Source organism: Condylostylus longicornis, unplaced genomic scaffold (genome assembly GCF_029603195.1).
Source record: "Condylostylus longicornis isolate FDR11 unplaced genomic scaffold, ASM2960319v2 ptg000010l, whole genome shotgun sequence".
In the NCBI taxonomy this organism is placed as follows: domain Eukaryota; kingdom Metazoa; phylum Arthropoda; class Insecta; order Diptera; family Dolichopodidae; genus Condylostylus; species Condylostylus longicornis.
Window position 1 is genome coordinate 9461127 of NW_026577979.1, and position 21372 is coordinate 9482498.

The following is a 21372-nucleotide window of genomic DNA, read 5'->3' on the forward strand; positions in this document are numbered from 1 at the left end:
AAACCCTTTTATTTTATCATAATATTAACAGAAATTCTTGCACGTGCAGTCCTTACCATTAAGCAATTTAGATATTCAGTGGTAATTTCCTTATAGCTCAAATTTTTTTTTGTTATCTGTAAATTTACAATATTACTTCACTGAATTTTCAATCTTATAAGAAGATATTTTGAACTATGAATCTAAATATTTTTATTTATGCTAAATTACAGTTTTTAAGGCAAATTTTATAGAACTTTTAGCAATTCTTGAATTCTAAACTATGGCACTATCTTAGTTCTAAATAAATTTAATTGTAATATACAAAATAGCAAACGCTTTGTGTTTTATAATACAAAATAGTGTAAAATATTGAGCAATTTAATAATAAAAAATGATATACGAGTAGCAAATAGTGTGTATAAAAGAACTCAATTTACATATTAAAAGAGGAACGTCACTAGTTTTATCAAAATTCATATAAAAAGAAAGAAAATCAAATTTTCATTTCGATCTCATCGTACTTTATTCACCACCGTTCACCACATTCTTTACTCTCCGAATTTAAATTTGAACAAAATATGAAATATTTTCTCTTATATTATTTTTATTACTCTATAATAGTAAAACAAATAAAAAACTCTCTCTTTCATTTTAAAGTACTTTAAGTAAAAAAAAAAATTCCACTAAATTTTGAATTCAGAATTACCCTATACATAAAATCAGAATCCTGCATTACATAAAAATTAGATCCTTTCTTTATGAAAAGCATTATTTTCTAAAATAAAAGAAAAAAATATTAAACCGTAAACCCACAATTTTTCTTTCTTCCCACCGTTTTTCTATTTTATTTTTCTCTTTCTTCTTTAATATTTAAAATTCTCAAAAGCGAGCATTAAAAGAAGAAAACAAAAAAAAATGATGATGCGCTACTAATGTTGATATATTTTTGGCACTCTTTTCTTTTAAAACAAAAGGCAAAACAATTTCAAGAACAATAAGAGAAAAAAAAATAGAAAAGTTTGTTGCAGGACTTTAAAAAAAAGGACCATTCTAAATCACAACAAATTCATAATAATGAAGATATGTATTATACCACAAAAATAAAAAACCAAAGGAAAAAAAAATTCCTCGAGTCCATAAAATAGAAATTAATTTAGTTGAAGTGATTTATCTCGAACATTAATGAAAGCATTCATTACGAAAAATTTTTTATATTTTGTACTCCTCTACTAGTTTATTCTTTCTGCTTTTATTTTATTTTTATATTATCCTTAAATTTTATTGTGGTTGAATGTTAGTGTGTAGACGGAATTGTTGAGAAAATGTAACAACAAAAATATTTTATAATTTTCTGACTATTTTTTAATGTTTTCACTTTGGCTTTTTAAAACTAAATATTGTTACTTGGCTGACTAACTGTGTTGGTGCTGGTATTGTACTGCGTTGTTGTTGTTTTTTCTTCACCATAGACAATATACCTTACAATTTTTATATTTTTGAATTAAAATTCTTAAATTTTTATTCAAATTTTTTTTCCTTTTTTAGCTGTTTTTATTCATAAGCTTTATAATGCGATTTTAAACAGTGGATTAAAATTTTCCATCTTATGATAAATAGAGTTTTTGCTGTTTCGTGTTTTAATCTTAACATCAAAATTTAAATTGCGCTAAGTATGTACCAATAAACAATATTTCATAAGCGTATTTTAAGTTCATATTTTTATTCTAATATTACAGTGAAATCTAAAATTAATGATTTTATTTATAGACTTTGTATACTTTCACTATATTCCGCTTCAAATATTACAAAACCACTTTATGCAGATACATTGAGTTTTGAAGTTTTGTTATACGGAAAATCATTGATTATATCTAAAGCAATAAATACATTAAAATTTGAAACACGCACTGCATTACGAACTAATGGTCACAAATTTAAAATATGCAACATTATTTCTAAAAATTACATTGAAATTTTATCAGCTTAATAATACTCCTTAATTATACCTGCAAACCCATATTTTATTTTGAAACCTTTCGAAAACTTTGTGTTTTAAATATATACGTTGTAATTTAACACTCATATTCTCTTATAACGATACTCTCCTGTATTTATGATAAAACTCCTATTTTCATATTATTTATGTATTTTATATGTAGTAGAAATAAAATTATGTTTCGTATTTAAATTAGAGATAAGTACTTCTTATTATAAATCTAAAGAGAATATTTGTATATTACTTTGTATATTAAATGATGATAAATATCCGACTGTATATCCATTAAAAATATAAAGAGCACAACATAATATGAATGTATGTATCTAGTTGTATATGAAATAATGAAATGCCCATAGAAAATGGTCAGAAAAAATTTTCCATAAAAAATAAACAAAAAAGTTTTTTCTATCCAATTTTAATTTTTTTCACGTTCCTATTAATTTGCTTTAAAGAAAATTATTGTTGAATATAATATATACACTCTTACACACTTACGTTATCCATATTATATCCTGTAAGACATTTTAAAATATACAAACTCTTAAACATACATACACAAAATTTATAATATATTGTAAATTAAATAGAAAAATATATTATATAACAGATCCTGGTTGCGGTTTATTTTTTGTATATGGCTTCTCTTATATACGTAGTAGGCAGAAAATATTAAGATTTTCCTTCCTTCAACTTAATCCTTATAGCCTTTTCTATACATTTCCGTATACCCCGTACTTTAAATCACCGTAGTCTCACAACTTACTTGATATAGAAGTTTCTTCAAAGCTTATATTTTTCTTTTTAATTTTGTTTTTTACTTTGATAATAATTTTCATATAAAACATGAAAAAACAATAAAATAAAAAAACACAAAATAAAAAACCATGAAGAAAATGAGAAAAATCTGTGAAAATTTTTTCTTTTCTTTTCTCTAAAGAAAAAATAAGATTGCAAGACGTGAAATAAAAGCATTATTACTTTTAATATAACAAAAAAAAAAAGAGAGAAAAATTAAAATGATAAAAGGAGAAAGAAACAAAAGAACGTTCGGATACAAGTTAAGAATAATAAAAAGGCAGGCATAAAAATGGCAAAAAAAAACATATTATATGTATGTGCGTCTGTACATATTCATATCTACATACATACACAAACATTATATTACAAACAATAAACATGAACACAAATTGCATAAAGTTAAGTAAAGGAATTGCTGTTTTTCTTTTCCATATTTTAGCATTCCGGCTTAAATAAGTACAACAGGACACTATAACATTAATAGTAATAATAATAATAAAGAAACAAAAATATACATTATATTTTTATATTGTATAAAATTAAGAAATAAAAATATTTTCAAAGTAAATGAAGAGGACAAGGAAATTTGTGGGATTATAAAGTATAAACCAAATAAAAAAAAATTATAATAAAAGAAGGTTTAGTACACCGCGCAATAAAAATAAATAGTATACGCAGGTAAAAGTTATAATTTTTAATCCCAACTACAAGCAATATATCCAGTCCATTATTATACAAGATATTTACCTTAATATGAAAATCAAAATTAAATATAACAGTAAACTGTGGAATTTGTATGGAGAATAGACCCCATTTTCTCTTATTTCATTGTGAGAATATAATTAAATATAAACTTAACACTGTTGTTTTAAATTTTCAAAATTACATTACATTATTCAAATTCAAAAATAATAAGGTAGATATTCAGATTTTAAATTTAAAACCAGAAAAGTTAATCGTGTAATGAGTATAATAGCTGGATTCTCACTCGAAATTATCTCTGAGTCTAATAACCCAAAAAATAATATCTCATTTTAAAAAATTTCGACTTTTCTTTGTAAAATATCTGAAAAAAAAAGGAAATTGAACTCTCATTAGCCCAACTCTTAAATAAGACGTCATTTACTCTATTTATCAAATATATGACTAGTATTATAGACGACATTTTACAAAACAATTAAAATTTAAATTTTTGTAATTAAAATATAACACACTATTAATGTGTTTAAAAATTCAAAATTTCAAGAAAAGAAGAAAATCAACTGAAAATGCTTAGCCAACACAATTTTATTATTATTTATTTTCTAAAATATTTTAATCTAAAACTCCTTTAATTTCCCTCTCATCGTATATATACTCAAAGATTATTTTTATACGACTTTTATGTAGGACAATTTTCGTTTCTTTTCTTTATGATTCAGTGATTTTTAAACTATATATTTTTATTTAAGTGGATTTATAAATAAGAGGATTAAAAGAGTTTCTTATATAATTCGTTTTCCTTTATGGTATATTATTACGTAGGTACAATAAATGTATAGTGTTGTGGTCATAATATCTAATACCATTTTTATATACAAAAATAGACACAAAAAAAAATGATAATTTTATAATAAAAATATTTGTGTTGTATACAAATAAATAACAAAATTATTATATTATATATATTGTGTATGATTGTATATAATGTTTTCTTTAAATAAATATAAGTGGGTAGGTAGGGCAAAAAAGAAAACTAAAAAAAAATTTTAAGTGAGTTTCTAATATAAAAGAAATTCGCTTTTCTCCTCAATTTTTCTCAATTTTATTTTTCAAATGTTATCATAACTATATATTTTTTTTTTATTATAAAAAGATAGTATGAATGAATGTATGTATACGTTAAAGTTAATATTATAAATATTATTATATTCATGTTTAAAATAATAAAGAGTTAAAGAAACAAAATGTATAACAAAAAAAAAAAAAGAACCACAAAAAAGAGCAGAGAGAAAAAATCAAAACACACAAAAAAATATAAAAACTTGTAAAGAATATTAAAGGAATGTTAAGGATTAAATTGTATTTTTTTTTATATATAAGATATGGGATGATAGTATAAAGGGAGAGAAAGATGAAGATAGTATAAAGAAATTGAACTGAAGTATAAGGAAATGGAAGTGGTTGAGATGATGAGATTAAAGATATGATAAAAGGATATAGGTGTTCTTTTTCTGTTTTTTTTATTTTTCTATTTTTTTTTCTTAATATAATATTATTTTAATTCTTTGTACAAAATAATATTATATTATGAAATTTTTTTTATTTATTAATTTTGTTATACATTTTTCTTTTTTTAGAAAACTTATCATATTTTTATTTAATACATCATTTTGGGTATTAAGGTGCATATATATCTAGTTATATAAAAGTATAACATGTATATATAGAAACTCTAAAATTAAATAATAATACAATTTAGGAAAATTTTTAAAAATTAAAATAATTATTATTATTACTACATTTAATTCAAAATGAAAGGATTTAAAAGTTATATCAAAATTTTATTTGAATTTTTAATATTTAAAGTAAAATTTTATTCTCTCAAATATAATAATTTCCCTTTTTTTATTAATATATTATATACTATATTAATAAAAAAAGTATAATATAGTATATATATAGTATATAATATATATATATATATATATATATATATAGTACAATAATAATTAAATAAGATCAGCAAAATTACCTTCTTAGCAAATTAAAAGGTAAGAAAAAAATTTTAATTTCTTTGGCCTACATTTTTAATATTTATTGAGTCCTATATTATAGCAAAACTTTAAAATTTAAAATATAGACTAAAAAGTTTTAAATAAATAAAAATAATTTCTATATTTTATGCACTATTTTCGTTTTATATTACATTTTTAATTTAACTATTTGCAATTTTCATTACCTACATATATGTATATGTAGAGCATGTATGACGGAGCTGGATGAAATATCGAAATTCAATATTGGGGATTTAGATATATTCCTTAAAAGAACCGGGTAGCTTAGATAGGCCAATTTTAATTGTATACGCTCAATGACGGTCTGGTGATCACGGGGTAGTAGTAGAAAATGTTTGTCACATTTGTGCTAATTGGGTGCGGTATATATACATATATGTAAAATTTATTAATAGTCGAATTCATGAAGCAGTTTGCTATTATTTCCCGTAAAATTTAAAATATTTCTCATAACTAAATTTTGTTCAGTAAGTTTTGAAATTTGGAATAAAAAATTTTCAATTGAAAAATATAATCGAATCAATTACCTTTTGATTTTAGTTATTTTCAAACTTGGAATGACTTTGAATACTATTTTAATTTCTAATTTATTTGAAATAAAATATTAAAAATATTGTTTAAATGAAGTTTGCAAATCTTGAAACTATTATTATGAAAATCCGTATACTTAACTACTGATTATGAGCATAACTTAGAAGTTAAAATATATTTAATTGTTATGTTTCGAGGTTGTATAACAATTTAAAAAATCTGATGTGGTCAGCAAATAACCGACCGCATTGTGTATTGTCTAGTTAAATGAAAGTGTTACAGAATATTATAAAAATGTCTGTTAAATACTTCTTTCCAATTTTTAGGACATTAGTAAGCTTATAGTTAACATACTTAGAAAAATGTAAATTTGGCTCTTAGTAATGTTTCGCTTTGTGCTACCCGAATTCCCTGAAATGCTCGCCAGTTAGTTTCGGTAACAACCAGAACTCAAATATCAAATTTCAAGAAATTCCATCAATTCGTTCTGTGGATATGGTGAAAAATGTAAAATCGGCCCGCAAATCAGTGCTCGAGCCCTGATCTTTCCAAAAAAGTTATATGTTCATTGCTTTTATATGAGGAATTCATATATTAAATTTCAATGAAATCGGTTGATTATTTCTCTTTATATACACAAAAGTGTATGTTTGGCCCGTAGTAAACGCCGAGTTGCTAATGCCTGATTTCTTCCAAAAGCTAGGAATTTTTGCGTGGGATCGAGCAAAGCTTATATATGAAATTTCAAGTAAATCGGTTGAATACTTTCTTCAAAATGGTGAAAAGTGTAAAATCGGCCCGCAAATCCGTTTTCGAGCCCTGATCTTTCCAAAAAATTTATATGTTCATTGTTTTAATACGAGGAGTTCATATATTAAATTTTTATGAAATCGGTTGATTATTTCTCTTTATATACACAAAAATGTATATTTGGCCCGTAGTAAACGTCTAGTTGCCGATGCCTGATTTCTTCCAAAACATACGAATTTTTGCGGACGGTCGAGCTGAGCTTATATATAAAATTTCAAGTAAATCGGTTGAATATTTTCTTCAAAATGTTCAAAAAAGTAAAACAGGCCCGCTAAAAAGTGCAGTTCCCGAGGCCTGATATATACCAAAAGTTGATCGATCCGTGCCATGGTGGAAACAAACTTACATATAAAATTTCATCAAAATCGGTTCAGCCTAACTTGAGATACACTCGTGCACACACAGACCGACAGACCGACAGGTTGGTAAAAATAGTTTATTTACACTTCCCTACTATGGAGAAGTACGTTCCCACCGAAAACTCGATATGCAAAATTTGTTGCCATCACATAACCTACCTATTGTTTACACAATACGGTCGGTAAAAATGAAACTTTCTAGTTGAATATGATTTTTTCATAAAAAGTCACACAATAAGAAGAAGTTTTATTTATATCTACCTTCTTAATCCTTTGATTTGAAATTTTTTTTTTTTGAATATGTTTAAAAAATAATCAAAAATTTCAATTTTTGGCATTACTATTTCCCAATAAATTTATTATAAACTAGTGTTTCCTCACCACGAATGTAAATTTCAAAAATTGTTTGAATAATTTCCTTATTGGTATATTTTATTTTAATATTTGTCAAATATAATTATTTAAAATAACCATTTTCACTTTTAAATAAACACTATTTCAAAAAATATATATTGGTACATATTTAATAATTTCAATTGAAAATTAAAAATTCAATATAGGATATATTTAATATCGAACGTAAATATTAATATAACAATATTAAATTATATTTTCATACAAATTGCAAAATTTATATATAATATATATAAATTAATTATTTATAATTATCAGTATTCAAATAATTCGATATTCAATCAGAACAATATTCATATATGAAAACAAGCAAACTTGATAGTTAATTACTAGCTTTTTAATCGTAATATGGAATTAAGAAAAGGTAAAAATATGTGCACACAGTTCTTTATTATTATAATTATATTATTATATATTATAACTTGGCAATTAATCTAAAAGTATTTGATATATACAATATATTTAGAAACAGTTTTCAAACAAAATTTATAACAGTTTGTCCTGTTCAGTAATTTCCAATCTTCAATTCAGTAATTTTTTAATTAAATCTTTAAATTAATTCAAAATCCATAGTAAATCGTTTTTGCAGAAGGAGTTTTATTAGATATCTTTTCACAGTTACTCATCATTTTCATCCTTCTTCTAAGAGAATTTTCCCCTTCACATATCGAATATAACTTGGAAATATTATTGTGTATTGTTACCCATCTTTATCACCACAAAACAAAAATAAAATTCAATAAATCAATTTAGAATAAATAATTTTCCAATACAAACATAATTACGTATAAAAATCGAAAATTCAGAAAAAAAAATTTAATTGAAAAATATAATTAGTAAAATAAAACAGCAATACCAATTTCAATTTATTTACTAAATTTTTGTTTAATATTCATAATTAATATTTATAATTAATTAAATTTTATTCTATTTCATTACAGGTTTGATGTTTTAGTTAATGGTGGTGGTGCTGTAACATTACAATTTCAACGTTCACCATTTAAACCACTTACTAGAACAGTTTTTGTACCATGGAATCGTATTGTTGTTTTACCACCAGTACAAATGCAATTAAGTGATGAAGATGAAACTACAAAGAAACAAATAAAGTAAATAATAATATTAATTTTTTAGTATAATAAATATTTATTTAAAAAAAATAAGATTGGAAATTATAGAAAAACAAAATCAAATTCAAATATACCAAAAACCACAAATTAGAAAATTTTAATTATGAATTAAAAATTCAATTTTAATATTTTTCTTCCTCTACCCAAAAATTTTTAATGAAGTTTTCCTAAAACAATAAAAAAAACCAAATTTTATTAAAACAATTATTAAAATTAACCTCGATTTTAGTTTAAAAAAATTTTCAAAATTATCAAAAATTACGAAAAATTACCAAGAATATGTCCGTATATTTAATTTCCGAATATATACTTGTACACTATGAGAACAATATCCAATTATAAAATATTTGCATCCATATGTACAATAATTTTCATATTTAATTTAAATTTTCAATTATTTTCATATATAAATATTATGTATTTGAGTGTTTATTATTATACTCATAGTGAGTATAACAATTTGACCAAGTGAAACATTTAAATTAAATACTTCCGTTTCCTAGACGAATTACGGTCTGTTCTATAAATAATTTTTTTTTTATAAAATATAACAATGTAAAAAAAATTCATTAAATTTTTCTGATCTCCTTGTTTTCTTTGTTTTTATTCTTTTATTTGTTATTTTTGATTTGTTATGTTAGATTTTTAACATTTTATATTTTTATATTATTTTATTCTCTTTTATTTTTAATTAAATAAAATAACTGGATTCATATTGCATTTATACTACTTTATATTGTATGTATATGCGCAGGTATATGCATCTGTTAGAGTTTCCAGTAGTCCTTAAAAAATATCCTTTACTGTTATAGGAATATAAGAACTGTATTATCGAATTGAAATAAGAACATTTGTATGCTACACAAGATTATTTGTATATTAAAAGTTAAAAGTAAGTTAAGGCAAACAATATAATTTCCTTCCATAATGTTATTGCAAACAAAATTTTAATATAAATTATTTCATTTGATAAACTTAACAAAATTAAAATCATATAAATATCATAGAAATCCTTTGCATTGGAAATTATTATTCTGAAATTTTAACTTTAAATTAAGAAGAAAAATTTTATAATTTTACAATATATAAGTACCCCCAAAATACAAGGCGAATAAGTAAATAACTCTGATAATTTCAAAGGCTATTTGTTAGAATGTGCCATTCTAAACAAAAACTAAATTTTTAAAAAATTTTTTATAATTTTTTCATTTACGACTTTTTTTGGTAATTGAATTAATTTGGATTGTATTTTTAAGATTAATTTTTGGAAACCGCGTAGGGCGCCGAACAATTTTGAACTGGACCTAACTTTGTCTATAATCTTTCTTTTCCAAAATATTTAAAAATAATTTCACCTAAATAATTTCAATATTTTTTAACTCTCCCATTTTTCAATGTGAATACAATCCACAAGCCTTATATTAAATGCACTTGCCAGGAACATTTTTCTTTTTTATCTGTATTGTAATTGCTTTATTTTTTGGTTTTTCGAATTTTATTCTACATACATATAATATTATTATATACAAAAGTGTAAAAAATTTTTATATTATTTTTAAAATATTTTAAATAAATTTGTTTTTTCCCCGAAAATTTTGTATTTTTGTTTTTAATATTTTTTTTCTAATTTATTGCATATAGGTTAGCAACACAGAATCCAGCATTAACATTCCTTAATACGATACTATACCATTTCTCAGATGAGAAAACTGAATCCGGAATTGTATGCATTGACCACGATCACGAACAATTAAAACCACAATTGATTAGTACATGGATGCCAAATGGTGTTGGTGCAATGCCAGGCAAAAGAGTTATATTTGCTGAAACACAGGTATGTGTACATAAATATTTTTATTATTGTGTAATATTAATATAAATATATATATATAAAATATATATTTTATACATACATAAATAAGTTTCATTCCATTATAATAATATTTCTATATTTAATTTGATTTGAATATCCGGTTCATTGCTGCAAGAATAATTTCCTATTTCATATATCCTTTTTTTTTTTGATAATAATATTTTATATAAAATACATAGAATATTAAATTCTAAACATGTGTTATATTGTGAATATTATGCTGCTACTGTTTCATAAATACAATATGAATTTGAAATTTTCTATATTTACATAGCTACAATATTCTATATCAGTATGTAGTTATTATTATGAGTATTTATAATAATAATTATAAATGGTGAAACATAATTTTAATATGAAATTTAATTTTTTGGTAAAATTTTGTAATTTTATTAAAATTTTGTTTACCAAAAAAAAATTATTATGTTTTATTTTAGTCATGCAATAATAATTGAATCGACACAAGAGCTGCTATAATTGAATAATCGATTTTTAATTTGTGAATGTTTATGTAAATAAAATTTTTATTCTCATAACTATACATCGAAAATTATATATTATAGATCTGTATGTAGATGTGAATAATTAGGAAAATCAACAACTTTTTAATTTCTTTTCAAATCATATGTACATACTTAGGTTTATTAATTTTATGAAAGCTATCTGAATATAAATAAATAAACTTTGTTTATATCAGTAAAGTCGTGCTAGTATAAATATCGTAACATCTTAAAAAATGACATTTTAGTTGTAACTAAGACAGTGTTTCCTTGAAAATTAATGTTGAGTATTACTTAATTTATTGAATGTGTCCGGTAAGGCATTCCCACGCACTGAGTAAGTGCGACTAGGTATGATTTTTCTGCAATTTCTACGCTCTTTTTTCGGGCACTTGTAACACCGGACATTTTCTGTTAGTGTACTATTGATTTCTAATAAATAATTTAAAGCAACACTTATTTATATATTTCGTAAATTTAAATTTCTTGGAAGAAGAGTCCCTTATTATAGATATAGATAATAAAGAGTTTGTGCTATTACAAATATATTTTATTATTTCTATAAGAAACCTATATTGAAATTTAATAAAAATAGATTGCAATAAAATTCCTTTCTTTAGTAAATTGAACTAAAATTTACTTAATTACCATTTCCCAGACCCTGATTTCATTCCCATTTTAAATTCTTAAAATTTTTATAGGAGCACATAAGATTGTGACAAAAAAAAATAAATTAAAAAAGAAAATGATTTTTTTGTTTCATCACTTTTTTTGCAGTACTTCTATTACATTTTCGCTTCGGTGAAACATAATATCCCCCAGGATATAAAACAAAAATGAAGAGAAAAAAAGGAATATTGTTATTCCGGTACAATGAATTTTTCTCGCAAATTAATCACACTTACAAAATATCTTTATTTTTTATTTCGGTGATGAATTAATATTATGGCTGCATCTAGCTTAATTCCAACACTTTAATAAAATTTTCCATAGACATGTGAAAATTATAAAATCCTTCTCTATTCAGTCATCAGTACGAATTTGAGATTTCATTTGTAATACGAAATAAACCCTTTTCAATATATGAAATATAATAATGTCATCTGTTTTCATTCTTGGTAGTTTTTCTCTCAAAATAAAATTATTTTACTTAAAATAACTAGTGGTACGCTCATATATTTGGAAATCTTACCGTAAACTAGTTTCTTCAATATTTCAAATTGCCTCACAAGTCATAATTTTTATTTTTTATGGGTCATACCCACAAATCCTTTATAGCATTCGGGGGGCTAGAAACATCCCAAATTTTTTTTGGTATGGCAAGTTCAATTTTATCTAGGAGGCGACTGACATGTCATTTAGAAATTCATTTTTAAATTGGAAAATTAATCCTATTAATCATATTGATTTTCACTCTGGTATCTTACAGTGGTAATGAACAACATCCACTTTCCTTAATTTATTTTTACGTTTGTTTTTTTCCTGTTTTTTTTCGGTAATAATTCAAAGAAACACGAGAAAAGATGCCAGCATTTTGTACATACTCGTATGTTTTACGTTTTTTATTTAATATTGCAGAAAAATAGCTTAAGGATAATATTAAAGTTCAAAAATGCACAGATGCATATTAAATGACAAAAATGAAAAAAAAAACCAAAAGTTGTATATTTCGTTTTTATTCATTTGTGTTTTTATTCATTTATTGGAGTGAGGCTCTTTTAATACATGGTTAATTAGATTATAATTTTTTTATGTAATGTAAATATTTACACATATTATGAATAAATGACGGTATTTATAAGATAATTTAAAAAGAGTTTTTTTTAATAGGCATGTGACAATTTTAATGCACTCATTTCATTTGCACAAACAATATTGCGTGAGTTTGATTTGCACTGAACAAGAAAAATTTAAAATAATTAAAAAAAAAAAGAAATGCAAATATGAATTTTCCATTTCACTGCACTAAAGAATTTTAAGGCCAGAGGGTAATTAAAGAGTATTAGAAATTTAAATCAAAAAATTTTTCTATAAATATTTGCAAAAATCATTAGCAGGTACAAAATATTCAATCGTACTTAAATATTAATCAATAATCCTTGTTATCACATTCTAACTAACTATAAACCTTAAAGTTCCAATCAAATATTTAAAATATCATAATAAATATTCAATTTCAATCCATAAATTACAAACCTTTTGTTGTCTTGTATAGTAGAGTCGAGTTTTTAAAATTTTAATTCCACTTTCAAAAATTTTGCAATGTTTTGTTAGAATGATCGAAAAGAAACTTTAGAAACCAATTTCTAATTAAAAAGAATTTGAAAACAAAACTGGAGAAGTTAATAACGCTTTGGAAATATTCAATAAATTTCTAAGTGTGTACTGTTAAGGCGTATATACAACTCGGAGCCCGTATTTATTTTATTCTTGTTGTCTTATTCTCTGGCTTTTTTTATATACACCTACTACTTATTCTAAATGTCTTCCCTTTGAACCCTAGATGATGTGGAATCATTGACAAAACGGAAGTATAAAAAGTATAGTAAACCTTTAATTACTCTAATTAAAAATAAAAACAGCTACAGACAACAAAATCAGTTAATTTTTTTTATTCAAACAAAAAATCTTATTGAATTTATTAAATTTTTAATACAATGCATTTTATTTTTATTCTTACACACACACCAACAATATACGATTATTTAATATAAATTCACTTTAAAATATTATTCTTGAAATTCAATTTCTATAAAACAATGAAATTCAACGATATAATCTTCAGTAAATAGTAAAAAAAATAAAAGACGCTGAGTATTCAAGAGCCAAATAATTTCTTTTCAATGAATAAATTTAGAGTCAGCAAACGGTAATGTAAAAACTTCAAGTTTGTTTTGTAGCCAATAGAAAAAATTCAAATATTCAAAGAACTTTCTTAAAGTTTAATACAGAAAACAAAATGAAAAAATGTCCTTTTAAATTATTTTAGGATTTAGTTAGGAAAAGGGTTGTTGAACTTTGTGTCTTCAGTAACTAAAAACATTGTGTAAACAAACAATTAAGAAAAAAGTTTGATTAAAAATTTTTCGATTGCAAAAGTCAAAAATAAAATTTGCAATTTTAATTCAATCTCCACAAAATTTTAATAATAATTGCATATTTATAGGATGAGTGTTTTTTGTTTCTATCATAACTTGAAAAGAATTTTGAAATCGCCTCCTATACGGAAATATTTTTCCCATTTCCTTACTACATTCACAGTCTGCTGCAGACTAATCATAAAAGATCAACTTAAACAAACTGTCATTTTATCACAACATTATTGGATCCGTGTTTTTGTACTATTGTTCTTAAAGGCTATGAAATCTAACTATTTTAAATTTGAACTCTAGATTCAATTGCCATGAAAGAATTGTGTTTTAATTAATATTTATTTCTTACTTAAGAGTAAGCAAATTTCTTATTATTAATAGCACGCAAATGATCTAAAATTTCTCTTAAAATTTTAAGAAAAGAATTAAAATTTTTGATTTGATATTTTTATATTTACACGCCAATATATACTGATGCTGCAGAAATACATCAATTCTGAAACTTAAAACAACACCGTTTACCATGCAATTTTTTGTACATTTCATATGCAAGTGCAAGTACAATCCTTTAATCTTTATAATCTTTTATTTTCTAGTCTCTGTCTCTTCACCAAAGCATGTTTTGTAATCCAAATCATGTTACCTGAATACTAAAATAAAAATTTTTTATTTATTGTGATTTTTTACATTTTAATATTTTTAGTATTCGATTTTGGGAAACTGTACAAGTTGAACATCAAAATGACAATATTAAATCGAAAATTTCATTTTTTATAAGTGGTTTTCAAAATTGCCACCATAAAAAATGACTTTGTTGTTGTTTTTTTTTTTTTTTAATATAACGAGACATTTGAAAATGTTTTATTCAATGCATATGAATGCAAAAATGTTATAGCACAAAAATGAAAAATAAAAACTATGATTTAAGTTGGAAAATATCAAGAAATTTTCTTAAACATAAAATTTAAAAACAAAAAAATGAATTGTTTTGTCTGATTTAAAATCAAAAATTGTCGAGTTTATAATGCTTTGCAATATTATTTTATCACGAAAAACACATGCAATGCAATTGTACTGAAATTCAAAATAGAAATTATAAAATTCAAATGTCGTACAAAATGTATTTTATATTTAATATAGCATTGGTTATGATCACGTATAAGATACAAAATATTGTTGAACTTTATAAAAAAAAATTTAATATTGTCAAATCTATATGAACAATGCTGTATTGGTAGACGACTATAAAACTTGAATGAGTTTCGAAATCAAATTAGAATGGTATTGATTTATTTAAAAGAATATGAAATATTTTGAATGAAAATGCTTTTCCTGTTTGTTGAGTAATATTATAGAATAATAAACAATTTAACTAAAATAATTAAAAATTTTATGCAAATTTTTTATTTAAATTTTATTTTAATTCCTGACTATCGTTGCGTTAAACCCAAACGAATCGATTGTAACATAAAAGATCACGATTCAATGTCATGTGAGAGCTTTAGAAAATGGTGTATGTATATTTAAAGCAGTTTATACCAGACAGTCGAATATGTCATTTCTTTCTGATAAAGAGACATTTTCTAATGAGCTTATATGTACACTTCCTTTCTACATTACAATTATTTGCAACGTTTCCCAATTATTTCCCCATTAATTCATTATAATTTTTTTTATCCACTCTTTTCTTTAAATCAAAAGCTTTTCTCAAAATCTCAGAACATTTTTTTCAATTACTACCCTTGATCTATTTCAACATTTTCACATTGTTTCTCATTCAATTTTGGGAAAAAAAAATTCTCTTGACCTCATTTTTGCTATCACCACTCTTTTACAACTTTTGTCAATAATTGATTTAATGCATTTTTGTTTAATAATATCCTTGCACATAATATCAAATCTATTTTTAATCCTTTATAATAACCTTAATTTATAATTCATGTACCAATATAACAAAATTAAAAATTAATGCTTTTTAAAAATTACTCTTTTGTAAAAATTTTTAGAAATTGTAAAATTGGATTTTAATTAAATAAAAAAAAAAAACCTTATATTCACTTTATGCTAAAAAATTTTCAAAAATTGTGTGCTCATATACTCGTATGCATCAAAGAGCATTATAATTCCACAAAAAAAAAATTTAAAACAAAAATGAACTTAATTTAATTAAAAACATACACCTAAAAAATTGTAATAAATTGAAATTTTGTAACTCTTCAACTTTTGTTGTTCTCTATTGGAGTATAATATAGTTGGAGGAAAAAATTTTCTCATATAACATAATTTTTATTTTACACAACAACGACAAAACATTCCAAAAAAAAAGCAAATATTTTGTATTTTTTTCCTTCTGTCAACTTTTCATTATGAATTCCATTTCATTTTTATATAAAAATTTTTTTTTGTTTTCTCTCTATTTTTGTTTTATAATTTTCGAAATCGGCCTATATACATATACAACGTTAGGTAACTCAATTCAGTGTCGTTACATCACAGCACCAGTTACAAAAAAATTAAAAGCAAAGCAAAAAAAAAATTGAAACACTTGAATTTTCAACTATAATCATAAAAGCCATGTACGATTTTTTCCTATACGATTTTTTTTATTTATTTTTTTTTGATTTTCATTCAATTCTCGTACATAAATGTGTGCTTTACTGCGACATATTACATAATAGTATATAGATACCTTTAAAACCCACAAACACAAAATACTATCCATGTGTATGTAATATAAATTTTCAAGGAATAATAAAAATATTTGTCGTGTGACTTTTATGTAGTAAAGTAAAATCCAAAAAGGGATAATAATAAAAAAAGGACAAAAAGCAATTTAACCCCAAAAAATATGCAAAAAAAAAATGAAACATCAAAACTTTTTAAATGGTCCACTGAGTGCGTTTCATATTATTATAGTAAATATACATAAATTCAATATACCGTTACTATTTTTTCATGTTATATATACCATATATGTATGTATATGTTTAGTAAAACGTGAGTATGTACTTTGTATAGGCTTTATGACATCCAGCAATAATAATTACTTTACTTTACTCTTTTCAATATCCCAAAAAATTTTTATTAAATTTTATTCAATTTTAAATGCGCTCTTATTCAATTCAGGCACATGTATAAAATGTACGTACATAAATATATTTATGTAGAATTACTCAATCGCCAATTTATATATACATATGTATAGATTGTATGTATACCTTTAACAACTATATTTCAAGAGCTATGTATATAGATTAAATGATAGGAAGTGTTGATTTATTTACGCAGTATAGTTGATATTTTAAATTTTGATGATCTTAAATGAATAATTAAAAGATTTAAGTTTGTAGTGAAGGCAATACTCGTACAACTTATTTATCTTCTTATTCAATTTCAAATTTATTGTGTAGTTTGTTATATTAAGAAATTTGTCAAATAATTATTCTTTTATCAAAATATTTCGAAGTCAATTCATATTGAATTGAAAATTTAATAAATGCCTTTAATTTTCTAATGAAAACATAATATTAGATTACCGCAAATATATTATGAAAATTATATAAACCTTAACATGCCAGATCTCATACAAGCAGTTTGTTTTTAAGAAATTATAAAAATAGAACTCTAATATTAATTTTATAAAATGCTTCTAATTCAAAGTAAATATTAAAATTAAGTTTTCCAGTTAGAACTTCTTAAAAATTCAACAAAATTTAGTTTGATGCCGAAAGTCTTAAATTAGATGCCGAAAATTTTGTAGGGGATTTTACATAGAAATCATATTGTATTTATTTTCAGCAAAACAAAATTTTCAGGACTCTTGTTTTTAAAATTCTCAATATTTCTTTTTAAATTTTCCGAATAATATTGTAGCTATTTTTAACAAAAATTTTTTTAAAAGTTTGCAATAACATCAACTCGAAAAAATCAACTTAATGTACATTGGTAGCCTACATAAATTTTTCAAATATTTTGATGCCATTAACGAATTTAATTTGCACCCTATGAAAGCATATTTCAGCCCTTTCTGAAAATCAAACATTCTTCTATTCTTTATATTTATATTTTTCGGAATATCAAAAATATTGAATTCAGTACAATTGTGTTCTATACTATCCTATATAATATTTTAAATTATATAATCCCGTTTTATTATTTGAATGTCCTTTAGTATGGGGACATAATATTATAACCAAACAAACGATACAATCCGAAACTACATCAAAATAGTATAATTTAAATTAGAACATGTATCGAATTGTTATGACATCCACGTTCATATAAACGTGTGTGCTACACTTGTTCCATTGCCATCCATACTGATTTTATAGTGTATATATATACGTATATTATACCGACGTACATATAGTAAACCAAAAAGTTATGGAACTTCGTGAAATAAAACAAAATCCAATAAAAAGGACACTTATGAAAATAACATATCTGTGCTCTATATAGCAAAAAAATAAATAAATAAATAAATAAATATAAAATGTTGAATACATACGCTACAGGAGAGCAATGGGTGGCAAATGATACTAACTAACAATAGTATGCTGCTAATGCAAAATAAAATACAATTTTTAAATATGAACGTGTTACCACCATTATATTGCACATAATACGAACCCATGCAAACTTATACTGTTGTATAAGTTTATATTGTCCTCAGATTAAATGGGATCAAATTGGAAAAAAATTATTATTTGTTTTATTCTTGTTTTGACTATCGTTGGAAAAACAAAAATCTTTTGAACTTTTATAGCGAATAAAAGAATTAAAATTTATTTAGAAAACAATATCTACATACATGCGAATATACAGGTACTCTCGTACTCTGCGATAAGAGTTTTAGGTGTAGCATACAGGACGTTATAAAAATTTCGAAAAATTTTCATTGTCTGTATAAAAAGTTCAATAAAAAAATCTTTTTTTTTGGTTTATTGATTCTAGAAAGTTGAAAATAGTATCTGACTAGTTGTGAAATCTGATAATTTCAAATTTCTGGAATTTAGTGTTCTATAATAGAAAAAGAAATGTAATGAATAAAATTTTAATTTTACTAATTGCATATAGAGCAGCAATTTTGACAGTATGGGTCTATAAATTCATGAATAAACATTTTGATATAAATTAGGAGAATAACATTTAGTTCCCTGATTGTGAATTATAATATAGTCATTTACCTGTTTTTAAAATTATCTTTGAGAAATAAAACTCTCCATATGAAACCTTTGTAGTAAACTTTAAAATTTTAATACTGGATATGTTAAGTAGTAAAAAACTTTGAGATTAAGTCTTTGCTTTTGTTTTTCAAAAAATTTTAAACACTTATCAAATATTTAAGAAGACTAAAAAACACTATTATTCAAACATGTCGTCGAACATGTTCTATAGAAAAACTAACGAAGGGTATTAAAAATTATGAGAATAAAATTATATTTTACTCCACTTTAAGTGTGAACTCTGTTAATTGCATGTACTTAGCTTTACTTTCTCAATCAAACAAAACATTACCAACGTACAAACAACACATTTCAAAATTCCATTAATTTTCATTTAGATCAAACAAAATCTATAAATGTACGTAAATGCTAACTAATACCTTAGAGATCAGGCAGACATGTCAAATCGTTGCTCGCACGTCTAAGCAACTAAACTTTTGCGTTATTTCCAATCGATTGCGTTAACTTAAAATTAAAGTAAAACATACAGAACGTTTGATTGCTTAATTGCATACATTCATACAGTTACATGTTCGGGCGCTTGAATATAAACCTATGCGATGGATGTATACCTGAGCCCTTAAACATTTTGAATACAACTATAATACACATCTCAAAATTCAATAAAATCACATTTAATTTTAAAAAATTTTTATAATACATATTTAATTTTTTATTTTGAAATACATACATAGATCTATACATTTAATAATTTATTTAAATGTAATCACCTGCCAAGAAAATGAATTTAATATGTTAACGATATCCAGAATATTAAACGTTTATATCATAACTTTCAACTCAACTAAATAAAATTTTATCTTTCAATATTTTTATATCAATACGTCTTCAATACGTAACATACAAACATATAAGCAAATAATATAGTATGATAAATTTCTTTATTTTATTTTCTTTTTAAATGCGGAAAAAAATTTCTCAATATCTTAAAGCAAAATAAAGGTCACGACATTCAGAGAGATTGCTTACAAAATGTGTGATTGAATTAAAAAGGGTAACAAAATATGGAAAGCATAATAATAATATTGGAGAGAAATAAGAGAAAACATTGCAAGAGAATTGATCGAAAAATTAAATACAAATAGATTGTGTCATGACGTGTGGAAAAGTTCAAGTATAAAATGAATGTCATGATCTATGATTATTATTGTGCCATAAACAGAATACCATATTGATAAATTTTTTAAAATGCCAATCACCTTTAGAACTCAGCAAATTCATGTGTATATATTTATAATACATATACGCATACATTTTATATAATTGAAAATTTTAAGAAAAAAGTAAAAATTTATTTTTTTTTCAAGAAAAATCTGAATAAAAATTTTTTTATTTCCTCAATTTTCTTTTCTATCTTTCAAAAAAAAAGATATGGAAAAGTTTACCTTACACGCACATACATAAGTATGTTCATATAATTTTTATAAAAGTAGAATGTACATATTTCCCAAATATAAACCTATACTAATTTAGTTGTATGCATACTCTGTGAGAACTATATAGAATAAAATTTTATCGTTAACGTTACCTTATTCTTGTTACTGAAAATTTACTTTATTTCAAATCCATAATTGCAAATGTCTTTCAATTTTTTAAACAACCTGTCTATTTTATTTTTCACTTTTTTTAACTGAGTATACAATATAGTATTCAGTTGTTCTTATACACAAGGAAATTTTTTATGCTGACCAGCATTACTTCATTGTTGAGAATAAGTGCTCTTCTTAAACTGCATAAAATATTTTAAATAATTTTAAGAAATATTTACGCGTTATATTTTTCTACAGTCTTGACTGCACAAAGCTTTTGTTAAAAGATGTTACACTATTTGCTCAAACAATATTCGTTCAAATTGAAATTG

General features: G+C 23.5%; 1 protein-coding gene across 2 annotated transcripts in view; it reads left to right on the forward strand.

Annotated features, from left to right (window-relative positions):
• The window catches only part of LOC129618803 (teneurin-a), a 364957-nt gene that overhangs the window by 253767 nt on the left and 89818 nt on the right, over positions 1-21372 (forward strand). For both annotated transcript variants that reach the window (XM_055533811.1, XM_055533812.1), the window contains 2 exons: positions 8612-8779; positions 10442-10634. In XM_055533811.1, the coding sequence (XP_055389786.1) occupies positions 8612-8779; positions 10442-10634 (361 nt within the window). The remainder of the gene's footprint in view (positions 1-8611; positions 8780-10441; positions 10635-21372) is intronic.